General features: G+C 31.8%; 1 protein-coding gene across 1 annotated transcript in view; it reads right to left on the bottom strand.

Annotated features, from left to right (window-relative positions):
* Ankrd30a (ankyrin repeat domain 30A) overlaps nucleotides 1-13,805 on the bottom strand; it is a 109,150-nt gene that overhangs the window by 41,798 nt on the left and 53,547 nt on the right. The window contains exons 21-23 of the mRNA XM_076834225.1: nucleotides 12,180-12,393; nucleotides 3,211-3,394; nucleotides 2,123-2,260 (exon numbers count right to left, since the gene is read on the bottom strand). Coding sequence (XP_076690340.1) covers nucleotides 2,123-2,260; nucleotides 3,211-3,394; nucleotides 12,180-12,393 — 536 coding nt within the window. The remainder of the gene's footprint in view (nucleotides 1-2,122; nucleotides 2,261-3,210; nucleotides 3,395-12,179; nucleotides 12,394-13,805) is intronic.

Below are 13,805 nucleotides of genomic sequence, written 5' to 3'. Positions count from 1 at the left end.
AATGAGAGTCTATTGAATGGGAGAAGATCTTTGCCAGTTACTCTTCTGACAGAAAATCAATATGCAGAATATATAAAAAACTCAAAAACCTTACCATGAAAAAAAAATAGCTCCATCAAATAATGGGCAAATGAACTTGCAAATGACTAACTAACAAATACATGCAAAAATGTTGAACACCCTTAGCAATCAGAAAAATGCAAATCAAAACTACACTAAGATTTCATCTCATTATAGTTAGAATGACAATCATCAAGAATACAAATAATAATTGCTGGGTGAGGACATGGGGGAAAAGTTTTACTCATGTATTTGTTGGTGGGACTGCAAATTAGTACAAACACTCTGGAAAGCAGTATGAAGATTCCCAAAAAGCCTAGGAATGGAACCACCATATGACCTAACTATCCCACTCCTTGGTACCTATCTAAGAACTAAAATCAGCATATTATAGTGACAAATGCATAAAAATATTTATAGCAGGAGCACAATTCACAAGAGCAAGTTATAGAACCATCCTAAGTGTCCCTCAATAGACAAATGGATAAATGTCTGGTATATATAAAATTTGTGCTCATCCAAAACCAAAAATGAATTATGTCATTTTCTAATAAATTGATGGAAATGGAGAACATCATACTAAATGAAATAAACTTTTTCTCACATGTGGAAACTAGAAAGAAATAGAGAATTAGGGGGAAAAAAAGATCTCACAAAAATAGAAGAAAGAACAGTGGAGTAGAAGAAAGAGATTCAGGGAGAGGGAGGAGGGATGGGAAAGGGAAGAACTGCAGAATGAAACTGACCAAACTATGAAATGTGCATGTAATGAATATATCATAATAAATTCCACTTTTATATATAACTATGAGGCACCAATTAAAAAATAAATTAATTGAAGGAAGATCAATAGAGGAGAGGAAAGACATCAGGAGGAGAAAGGACAGGAATGAAGGAAGTAGTACTGGAAATTGAAATAGAGCAAATTATGGTATATTCACTTATGGATATGTCAAAATGAAATCCATGATTATGTATAACTATAATGCATTAATTAAAAAAAGAAATTTCATCACTTTAAAAAAGTTAGGTTTATACTCTGATATCTAATGTATACAGCATTATAAAAGCCTTAGCTGTACATATGTTTGGACAGATAAAATTTTCCAATGATTTTAGATTCCTTTTTCCTGAAAATATTACATAATACTCCAACATTTTAATAGTCATTTATAAAAATTATAGTTGTTGATAAATCTATACATTATGATAAGCACTTCTACATATATCATTGAACTCAATCATCACAATTCTGCAAGACAGGTTAAAAATGTGAGCAAGCCACAGGATTTTCCCCATATTTTCTGAATCTACTTTTAGTATTCTACCAAATCAGTTGTTTCTGTATTGCAAATATATAAATATAAAAAAAGTCCTGTAATTCAAAATGCTGTGGAAAATAAGGTGAAATTTATGGGGCTGTTCTTAGACAATATTGATATTACTTGCTGGTGTAGTAACCTTTCTTTCTTCTTCATGGTGTTTCAGAAACTAATACAAATGAGGAAAATACAAATACCTATTTCACTAGAAACAAAGTACTTTTAACAAAAAATATCGCTAAGTATATATTATGGTATACCATTGTTTTCAAAAGCTCTTTTTACTGAAATAAGAGGTTGCTTGAGGAAATGACATCCAAAATAGGTCTCTGCTTTGATACTTTTCTTTCTTGTAGTAGATGTTACAAACAACCTCATATCGAGGGGGTGAAATCACTGCAAACACCTAGAAAGAACATCCATTGCTACTACAAAGGGTTTTGAGATGGTGAAATCATCAATTCCTAGAGAAAATATTAAAGTCTTTTCTTTGAATGAGGCCACTGTGAAAATCTCTATTGAACTACTACAGACAAATGAAGTTGAATTAAGAACATTAATTTATTCAATGAGTCCCAAATGCCACATCACTCCAAAATATATAACTATGTATATAAAAAACCATGTTAAAATAAATAGTTTAAAGAATTGGCTATACTTTCCAAAATGCATATGTTGTTTTTTAAAATATGAAGACATACAAAATACACACACAAATTGGCAATGACTAAGGAAAATACCTCTGAACTCATTTTCATTTGCGCCGTTTCTGTTTCCTTTTGTTTGCAAAGATGATTTGCCAGAATCCCATCTTGTAAAATTCTAGCATTCTGTTCTTGAGTAAGCTGCCTCTGGAGGTCATTTCGGTCCTCTAAAACCTAGAGATATATTTCATTAAGTTTTTGGTTTTGTTACACTGGGGAAATTCTAAAAGCTTAACTAAAAGCACAATCCACAAAATTAAACACCCCCCCCCCACACACACACAACTATAAAAGGAAGTAGTCTATTAAAGTCATATGAATTACTTAATTTTGTGCTTTTTTTTCTTGGTACTAGAGATTTTTTTTCTTGGTACTCAGAGGCACTTAACCACTAAGCCCCATCCCCAGTCCATATATATATATATATATATTTTTTTTTTGTTTAGGTTTTGAGACAGGGTCTCACTAAATTGCTTAGGGCCTTGCTAAGTTGTTGAGGCTGACTTTGAACTTGTGATCCTCCTGCCTTAGCCTCCTGAGCTGTTGGGATTAAAATTAAATTTGTCAAAGAATATAACCAGTTCTTAACAATATATAGAAACAATATCATGAAATAAACATTTTTATAAAACATTTAATTAGTTTCACAATAGTTTCAAAGCTATTTAATGTGTATTTTTGGATTTTAACATAAAAATGCTGCATTTACAATTTTTGTTAGTTAGTAATTAAAATCAATTTACTTTTCATTCCTTCATTCAAAAAACATATAGTGAACATCTATTAGAAGCCAAGATTCACAATGCATAATTTTAGTTATAAGAATCATAATTTATTTTTAGGGTAAAATAACATATTGTTTTAAACATAAACAATAGTCATATGCCAACTAACATTGCTCTAGTCCACAAAAGATCACTTATATAATGATGGTCTTTGAAGATTATATTGTCTAGATATCTTAAGTTCATGTAAGCATATGCTATGATCTTTGCATTACAATGAAATTGCCAAATAACACATTTCTCAGGTCACATCCTTGTCATTAGGTGACATACTATATATCAAAGGGATATAAGTAATATTGATGATTAATATGAAAATTTTACCAAAGATAGATTTACCTGATTCAAATTAATTTTTACAGACTTTAACTCCACCTCTAGTGTCCTGAGAGAGATTTCAAGTTGTTGTTTCACTTCAACTTCTTTATTATATTGCTCTTCTTTCTTTCTTAAGTGTTGTTTAATTTTTTCATAAGCATTATCAGCATTTCTTCTCTTTTCCTTTTCTTCTTTTAAGGCAAATCTACAGTTTAGTATACTTTATTTTAAAATGTATTTTGTTAAAAAATTAAAAGTTCATTTTGTGATCTTATTCTACATACAGTGATTTATTATCCAAATAAAATTACTATATTTTTGAATATTTTTCATTTCTAGTTTTCATGTTTTTGATTTTTCACTTCAGTCGCCTCCAAAGGACATATACACTTGAAAACTAATAATAAAAGAACATTCTCTTAATTGATAAATTTCTTTTAGTACTAATTCTGCTGTAAAGTTATATACTCAAATTATCTTTCTAACAACATAGTAATTCCTCTTCAATTAAAAAATAATAAATTAAAGTTAATTAACTTTGAAAAAAAATTATTTATAAACAGGTTTATAAATTCACCAGAAATAAATTTTTATCTTCATGAAACTTTACCAGTGTCCCTAAAAATGATTTACAGTGTAAGATAGTACCTTCAAATGTATTCACACAACATAAATTTGCACATCACTATAAACCAAGACTAGGCTAAGGAGCCCAATGTCTGTTATTACCTTTTTATATTTCTTTGTTGTATTACTTTCAACTTACCTTAATTATTTTTTATAAGCAAATTAAAATTCTCCTTTGGAACAAGATAGGATCTAGTACATAATCTAATATAGAGAGCAATGTTCTTGGTCACACATGTATGGAGTTTCTGAAGGGCAGTGGAGATTATTGCTAGGCATAGTAGGACCTTTATGCCGACAAATGAACTAAAGAAATCCATACTACTTCACAAAGAAGTCCCCCCATAAGAGTATTTAACCTGGACATAGAAGTATTAAATTGAAGTCCACAGAGCACTTTACAAGAGTTCTGACCTGGAGGGGGTAAACCTTGGTGCACTTCCTTTCTATTGCCTCAGTATTACTGGAGTGAAGATTTGATGACTCTTGTTAGAAGGTTCATTTCATTTCCCATAACTCTCCCAACCTTAAGCAAATTTATAGAGGAACTTAAGTTTGGTGTTTCCATAATACTAAGAGTATTTGAAGCAACCTATGACACTACTCTTTCGGAGAAAGAAGGTATCCATATTCTTGATTGGCCTTTTGATGATGGTGCATGACTGGTCCAAATTGTCGATGACTGGTTTAATCTTGTAAAACTTAAGTTTCATGAAGAACCTATTTACTGTGTTGCAGGCCTTGGGAGAGCTCCAGTGCTTGTTGGGCTAGCATTAATTGAAGGTGGAATAAAATATAAAGATGCAGTACAATTCATAAGACAAAAGCAGCATGGAGCTTTTAACAGCAAGCAACATTTGTCCTAAAATGTGTCTGAGTGCCAAAGACTCCAATAGTCAGACACCTGTTGTATTCAATAAAACTTAGGCTATTGCCTTAAAAGTGAAACTTAGGATGGGGCCTAATTTGTTGTCCATATTAGTCAATATGTTGGTGTGGTGAATAAATCTGATGAAGCTTCCATAAGAACTGTTTTATTAGAAATCACTTTTACCAGGCCACAAGCTTAACAGGATTTCAGCCTCTATGTTTGAGTTATGATCAACCTATTTGGACACTTAGTAAAAGATTCTTGCTGTTCACAATTTAAAATCTGCTTATCATTGTGCCAGTTGATTTTTCCTGAAATCATGTGGTATTGAGTTAATGTCTTTAAATCTACTTCTATGCCAAATCTTATATAAGAAGTTTAGAAAGATAAGGTACCAAAATGCCCAGCACAATACTTGTGTATTTTTAGAATCATAAAAAACAAAATTCCGGGGTGGGGATGTAGTAACGCGCTTGCCTGGCATGTGCGGGGCGTTGGGTTTGATCCTCAGCACCACATAAAAATAAAATAAAGATGTTGTGTCCACTGAAAACTAAAACTAAACAAACAAACAAACAAACAAACAAAAAAACCCAACAAAATTCCAGGAACTAAGAACACCCTAGACTTTATGTGATTTATTCCTTCAGTCATTTCAAACACTGTAAGGTTATTTGCCTGTTCATTTTATGTTTATATCTCCCAAATTCATATTGGTATACATAAGGTTTGCTTTTAATCACTGCATTTTTTTGTTTGTTTGTTTAATTTTTATCAAGTCTTATGGCAATTATTTAATATCTTTCTGTATGTCTTAAATTTTGCTTTTATGGAAAACCTCCATTTTGAAAACATAAGTTGTTCCAGAAACACATCTTTAATATCTCCAGACCAAACAAAAAACCCTTACAGTTAATTTAATGTTTACACTTGGAGGTGCAACTTAACAGGAAGGGTCTGAAAAAAAAATTGGGAGAGGAGGCTATTAAATATTTTTAGTAAAATGTTGCCTTTGTCTTGTGCAGAATCTGTAGAATATATGCTTTTTAGTAAATATTTTTAAAAAGGTAGAGATACTCTGTTATTGTAGCTAAAACAATTCTAATCATAAAATTTCTGAAATTCTTGTAAGGAAGGAAGGAAAGAAGTTTTTCATAATTATCAGAAATTCTGTACCAATTTTTTTTTGTTTGAAGTGTATTTTTTCTTCCCAACCTTTTGCAAAAATCAATCAATCAATAAAAGTACATTTCTGATAACGAGTTGAGCAGACAGTTAATATTTTATATGCCTTTTGATCTGTGTCACTTAATATTTGGATACTTGATAATTTTGTTTTATTAAGTAATTAATAACTTTGTGATATATATTAATGTTAGTTCAACCATATATTTATATTGTCTGGAATGTGTGGTTACAGTTCTGTGGAGAAATAATTTGTCAGTGTTCACCAGCTTGTAAAAACTTGGTGCAAGAGTTTACACATCTAAATAAATAATAAAAAGCATGTGTCACAAAAAATAAATAAATAAAACTGAAGCTGAGGTTCTAGCTCGGTAGCAGAATGCTTGTTTAACATATGCAAGGCCTGAATTCAACCCCAGAACCACCATCACAATTAAAAAAAAATTTGCATTTTTAAAATTTTTTTTTCTGTATTGAGAATAATGGCCATTTCATACTCTGTTGAAGAAATTAATGATATAAAGTTTCTTTAGAATTATTAAGAAATATTGATCAAAGACCTTTTCAAAAGTTTTTATATTTTAACCAAATAATTCTCTATTGAACAATTTATTCAACGTAAATAATTAGACTATAGAAAATGATTTATATAAAGTGTTCCTTGTAGCATTCATTGCAGTGTGGAGAAAAAAAAAGAAAGCAAGCTTGTCCTGGGCTTTTTTTGTTGGAAGGCTTTTAATGGCTACTTCAATCTAATTGCTCGACATTGGTGTAGAATTTCTATATCTTCAAGGTTCAACTTGGGTAGGTCATATGTGTCTAGATATATGCCAATATTTTTGAGATTTTCCAGGTTATTGGAATTTGTGATGATACCTACCTCCTTTATCATCTCTAATTTGTTAATTCATCCCTTTCTTTTGGCTAGTTTGGGTAAGGGCTTATCAATCTTTTTTATCTTTCCTAAGAACAAATTCTGTTGCATTGATCCTTTGCATTTTTAAAATTCTGAATTTAATTAATTTTGGCTCTAATATTAATTATTTTCTGTCTTCTACTGATTTTATAATTAGTTTACTTTTCTTTTTCTAGGGCTTTAAAGCCTTAAGGCTGAGCTCTACAAGACCTTTAAAGAATGCCAATCCTCCTCAAATTATTCCACAAATAAAAAGAAAGCGAACACTACCAAATTCATTATATGAAACAAACTGCATTCAAAAACACACTCCACCTATTCCACTATTCCATCAAATAGGTTTTATCCCAGGGATGCAAGGTTGGGTCCACATACACAAATCAAAAAATGTTAAGGACAAGAATCACACAATCATCTCAACAGATGCAGAAAAAGTATTTGACAAAATTTAGCACCCATTCATATTAAAAATATTGGAGAAATTAGGGATATGAGGAACTTACCTCAACATTAAAAAGATTACAATGAACTGAAGGCCAACATCACACTAAATGGAGATAAACTGAAAGCATTTCCTCAAAGATTAGGAACAAGGAATACCCACTTTCATCATTCCTATTAAACAGAGTCCTTGAAACTCTAGCCAGAGAAATCAGGCAAGAGAAGGAAATTAAAGGGATACAAATAGGAAAAACAAGAAATGAAATTATCTCTGTTTGCAGAGGACATGATCCTATATCTAAAAGATCCAAAACATTCCACTTGAAAATTTCTAGAACTGATAAACAAGTTAATAAGGTAGCAGGACACAAGATTAACTTACACAATTCAATCACTTTCCCATACTTCAATAATGAATCAACTGAGAAAAAAATTAGGAAACCTATTCCAGTTACAATAGCTTCAAAAAAAGAAAACAAAAAGAAAAAAAAAGGGAATAAATCTAACAAATTAAGTAAAAAATTTCTACAATGAAAAACTATATAAATAGATGAGAAATAAACCTTTGACTACCCATCCAATAACCTACTTTCCTTCCTGGGATCTATAAGTCCTTTCAGATTGCATAAATTAGTTGAGTATATTATTTGTTAATTTCAATAGAATTATTTTTGTTTTTGTTATCCTTTTATATCAACTATTTTCAATGCGACAAGCCCCAAATCAGAACTTTACTTAGAAAATGTGTCTACAGGAATAATCTAAATGTCATTTAAAAAAATAAAGAAAAGTACGTAACATTGATGACAGAGACTCAAAAAGTGCTTAGAAGATAAAAAGATTACCCACGTTCTTGGATAGGCAGAATTAATATTGTCAAAATGGCCATGTTAGCAAATGCTTAAGACAGATTCAATGCAATCCCCATCAAAATACCAATGACATTTGTCATAGAACTAGAAAAATTACTTCTAAAATTCATTTGGAAGAGTAAGAGACCCAGAATAGCAAAGCAATCTTAAGCAAGAAGAACAATACTGGTGGCATTATGATATCAGATTCAAGTTATGGTACAGAGTCTTAATAACAAATACAGCATGGCATCTACATAGACATGAAGTCAAATGGAATAGAATGGAAGACACAGAGATAAATCCACATAGATATAGTCATCTGATACTCACACAAAGGTATAAAAAACAGACTTTGGAGAAAAGAGTCTATTTAACAAATGGTGCTAGGAAAAATAAATATCCACATGTAGAATGAAAGCAGATCCCTATTTCTCATCTTATACAAAAGTCAACTCAACGTAGATCAAGGACCTAGATATTAGATCAGAAACTTTGAACCTGCTAGAATAAAACACAGGCTCAACACTCCAACATAATGACATAGGCATCAACTTCCTTATTAAAAACTCGTAAAGCACAAGAAATAAAACCAAGACTCAATAAGTGGGTTGACGTCAAATTAAAAAAGATTCTCCACAAATATCAGGCTAAGAGAAATAAGCCAATTCTAAAAACCCAAAGGCCAAATGTTTTCTCTGATATGCAGATGCTAATCCATAATGGGGTGGGAGCTAGGGAAGAATGGAGGAACTCTGGACTGGGCAGAAAGGAGTGAGGGGTGGGGAGGGGGTTTGGGGGTGGGAAGCATGATGGAATGAGACAGACATTATTACCCTATGTACATGTATGATTGAATGAATGGTGTGACTCTGTATCATGTACAGCCAGAGAAATGAGAAATTATGCTCCATTTGTGTCCAATGAGTTGAAATGAATTCTGCTGTCATGTATAACTAATTAGAAGAAAACAAACAAACAAAACAAAAGCTTTCCCACAGCAATAGGAACAAAAGTTGTGAAGACAGAGTTTACAGAATAGGATAAAATCTTTGCTAACTGCTTTTCCATCAGGGGATATCCAGACTAAATAAAGAACTCAAACTCCACTCCTGCAAACCAAATACTTCAATTAGTAAATGGGCAAAAGTACTAAACAGACACTTCTCAAAAGAAGAAATAAAATGGCCAACAAATACATGAAAAAAATGTTCAATGTCACTAGAAATCAGGGAAATGCAAATCAAAACTACACTGAGATTTCATCTTACCCCAGTCAGAATGGCAATTATCAGAAACAGAAATAATAAATGTTGGTGAGGATGTGGGGGAAATAGTACACTCATATATTATTGGAGGGATTGCAAATTACTCTGGAAAGCAATAACAGAGATTTCTCAAAAGACTAGGGATGAAATCACCATGTGACCCAGCTATCCAATCTTTGCTATTTATCTTAAAAAATTAAAATTAGCATATTATACTGATATAGGCATATCAAGTTAGGCAGCACAATTCACAACAGTCAAGTTATAGAACTAGCCCAGTAGTGCAACATTATTTGAAAGAATAAAGAAAAAGTGGTGTATAATCACAATGCATTTTTACTAGCCAAAAAGAAGAATGAAATTATGACATTTGATGGTATGTGGATGGAACTTGAGAATATTATGCTAAAGCTTATGAAATAAGCCAGATTCAGGGCTGGGGATGTGGCTCAAGTGGTAGCGCGCTCGCCTGGCATGCGTGCGGCCCGGGTTCGATCCTCAGCACCACGTACAAAGATGTTGTGTCTGCCAAGTACTAAAAAAAAATAAATGTTAAAAAAATTCTCCCTCTCTCTCCCTCTCTTTCTCAAAAAAAAAAAAAAAAAAAAAAAAGAAAAAAAAAAAAAAGAAATAAGCCAGATTCAGAAAATCAAGGGTTGAATGTTTTCTCTCATATGCAGAAGCTTGACCAACAAGGGTGAGGGTGGAGGGAGGGAATTCCATGAAAAAAGAAGGGAGATCATTGGAGGAAAGGAAAGGTAGTTCTGATGAGGAGTGAAGCGGGATGTAAAAGGAGAGGAATGGTGTAATGAAATTGACCAAACCATGCTATGTACCCCCAATATTATGTATAACTTTAATGCACTAATAAAAACATACAAAAAACAGAGATGCTAGAGAGTTTGTTCATTCCTTCTGCCATGTGAAGGTACAGGAAGAGGGTAGCCATCTATGAATTAGGAAGTAGATGTGAATCAGACACCAAGTCTGCTAGTATCTTGACTTTGGACTTCCCATCTTTCATAACTTTGGCAAATGAATTTGTCTTATTTAATAGGTACATAGTCTATATCTTGTTATAGTAATTTAAACGGGCTATAACATCAAAGATAAAATGAATAAAAGAGGAAATAGAAGACATAGAAAAATCAATGAAAATCAAGCACTTTGAGGAAATGAATAAAAGTGATAAGCCTGTACGTAATTTCCATGCTAAAAGTTGATCTCATAAAAGTAAAGAATAGAACAGTGGTTACCAGAGTCTGTGTAGGGTTTGGAAGAGGGGAGATAGAGAATCATTAATGTGTACAGTTGGATAGGAATCACTTTGTTCAGAAGTTGAAAGATTCATGATTAAGATGTTAATTCTCCTGAATCTAATTCCCAGAAGGCCAGTAGGCTCTTTATTTATTTATTTTTTATTTGACAAGTTAATTCTAAAATTCATATAAGTACTAAGATGTAGGTCAGTGGTAGAACACTTCCATAGCATGTACAAGGCCCTGGGTTTGAGCCCCAGGAAGGAAAAAAAAAAATCACATGAAAATGCGAAGAATCTAGAATAGCCAAAATAACTAAAAAAGAACAAAATATGAAGGATAGGAGTGTTGATTTCAAGTAGTATAAATCTATAGCAATCAAAACTGTGATACTGGTATAAAGAAAGCCAAATAGATTAATGGAATAAAATGGAAAGTACGTAAGTAAATAAATATGAATATCCAAATAGCCAAATTACTTTTGACAAAGGCACAATGATGGTACAGTGGAGAAAGGATAGATTTTTGAATACATGGTGTTGGAAGAAGTGGATATCTCCACAAAACGAACTTGGATCCATACCTCATACCCTATAGAAAATGAACTTGAAGTGGATCATTTGTATAAATATAAGACCTAAAACTAGAAACTAGAAAGTGGTAAGATATCAAAAAAAAAAAAAAACAAAAAAAAACAAACAACAATATAATGTTTAGGATTGTTATAAAACAAACCAAAAAACTCCCAAACCAAACCCAAATTTTATTTGCCAAATAGTGAGGTTTCTATATGGCAGCCTTCTATATTGCCATTAAAACTCTGATAGAGAAGAATATGCATATAATTGTTAAGATGTATTCATGGTTGATAAGTCATTTATTATTTTCAAGAATTTAATATTCCACAAGACTAAAGAAGTTCCCTTCTTTGCATATCCTGGAAGGTAAGTCAACAATTACAATTTTTTTTATTTAAAATAAGTCAGTCCTACATTTTTTATTTTCAATTGCAAATTTTAAATCTTCACTCCTGAACAATTCTGAAAATAAAATATAGTCAACTCAGAACCACTAGCAGATAAAAATCTCAAATTAAATAAGCCCAAGTTATTCATTTTTTACTTTGAAATATTTGACAAGTATCTTTGTACTTTTATTTTACTTTTTTGTTTTTAGAACAATTTTATATTTTGTAAGCATATTGATGAAAACATTGAGAGATCAGAAACATGCTATACTGGACAATGATTTGGAAATCATTCTGTGATTTAAAATATCCTTCTTAGATTTAGACAAATGTAAGATAAATTCCACATGGAGTTCACTTGAACAACTAAAACCAAAAGAATTCAGAGATTTTCTTTCTCATGCCTTTTCTTCATAATTGTATATTCACTGAATAGACAGGGACAAAAATACCTTATGCAACTATATTGCTAGATATTCAAAGAATATTTTAAACTTTTTATATTAAAATATTAAACAATTGTTACAAAATTCAAATAATGCAAATACATATCTATAGTATATAAGTAGTTCAAATAAATAATTCTTTAAAATAGAATTTCATACCTCAAATTGTGAATTTCTCCTTCCCATTCCACCTTTTCATGTTCTAACTGTGATTTCACTTCTTTTGTGCTTGACAGCTCCTTTTGTAGTTCACGAACCTTATTTTCCATTTTTTTAATTTTTCCTGTAAGTAGTTCACAATGACTTTTTTTAAGTTCTATTAATCTTTTATATGAATGAACTGCATCCCAAAGTTTTAATAGGCTAACAGAATCTGTATCAGGGAGAAAACAAGATAGAAGTAAAACATATGAGTACATTTTGTCTAAAATGTACTATGCATTTTCACATTCACATATTAATATATGAACAAAAGTATACTGAGTGCCTACAATGTGGAGCACATTATATTAAACTCTGCAGATAAAACAGACAAAACTTCTACTCTTGTTTAGGTTAAAGTCTTGCAGTAAAGAAGACAAATAGTGACCATTTCTGGAAAGATGCTATAAGAAAATAGAACTCTGTGATCACACAAGGGAATTTGGTCTACACTGGGCCGAGGATGATTTTCTTGTGGAAGAGATGGCTACACTGAGAAATGAGGGTGAACAGGAAGCAGATAGGAAGAGGGTGAAGAAGAACATTAGCTCTATTTCTAGACAAGGTGAATTAAAGGTTTTGCTTCATGTTCCCACCTGAAACAACCAAACACAAAACAGACAAACTATATCAAATAACAATTTCAAGCCAGTGGATTTCCTTCAGGTAAAGAAGGCAATAATCTCTGATAGGAAATTAGTAAACCTTATGAATATTCCTGTTTCCTGCTGTGCAAAAGCTTCCAGATCATTATACTAGAGGACCTAAAGTGAGTCTAACAGATTCCCTGAGTTGAGGTGATGAAGTCTGGTAAGTCTGTAAGGAAGAGAGAGACATCACAGCATAGAATATTGGAGAGGAAGGAGCACTACAGAGGAAGAACCCTGGAGATCTGTAGGGGGTCATCCTTGAGTATTTGAGTAATGAACACCACATGTGTGCCAGGAAACTACCTAGGACCAAATGAGAGAACATCTGGAAAGATTAGAGGAAACTATGCCAGGAAGAGTGTCATTCCCATCAGGCAGGTTATAAAAACTGGTAATTCTCTGGGCAATGGGTAATCAGAAAGATCTTGCCTGAGCAGTGAGGAATTAACTCTAAGTTAAGTACTGTTCTGATATACCTAACAAATCATAAAAATAAAAAGACCAGGAAGGATCAAGTGATACGTAAGTAACCTAACTGAATCCCAAACTAAAATTCAAAAAGAGCCAGCATGAAAGATTTAATAAAACACAAGAAAACCAAACAATCAAATTGCACTTTATGGAGATGCAAGCTGAGAAAAATCAAACATCAAACAGACAAATCAAACAATCAAACAGACAAATCTAAACTGTGTGAGTTCACTTATGTGTGGATTTTTTTTTAAGATTTGTAATAATACAAAAAAATTGCAGATGAACACATAGCCTAGAAATACTGAAAAAAAAATAAGGAAAAGACATGACAGAATGCATAAAATCTAGGGAATAGTCTATTTTATCATTTGTTACCATAAAATATAAACCTATTATAGAAAGTTAAAATTTATGAAAACTTCAGCATACAAATACAGACTGTATATGATACCATTTGATA

The sequence above is a fragment of the Callospermophilus lateralis genome, chromosome 15 (assembly GCF_048772815.1).
Source record: "Callospermophilus lateralis isolate mCalLat2 chromosome 15, mCalLat2.hap1, whole genome shotgun sequence".
In the NCBI taxonomy this organism is placed as follows: domain Eukaryota; kingdom Metazoa; phylum Chordata; class Mammalia; order Rodentia; family Sciuridae; genus Callospermophilus; species Callospermophilus lateralis.
This window is presented reverse-complemented; position numbering and strand designations above follow the sequence as displayed.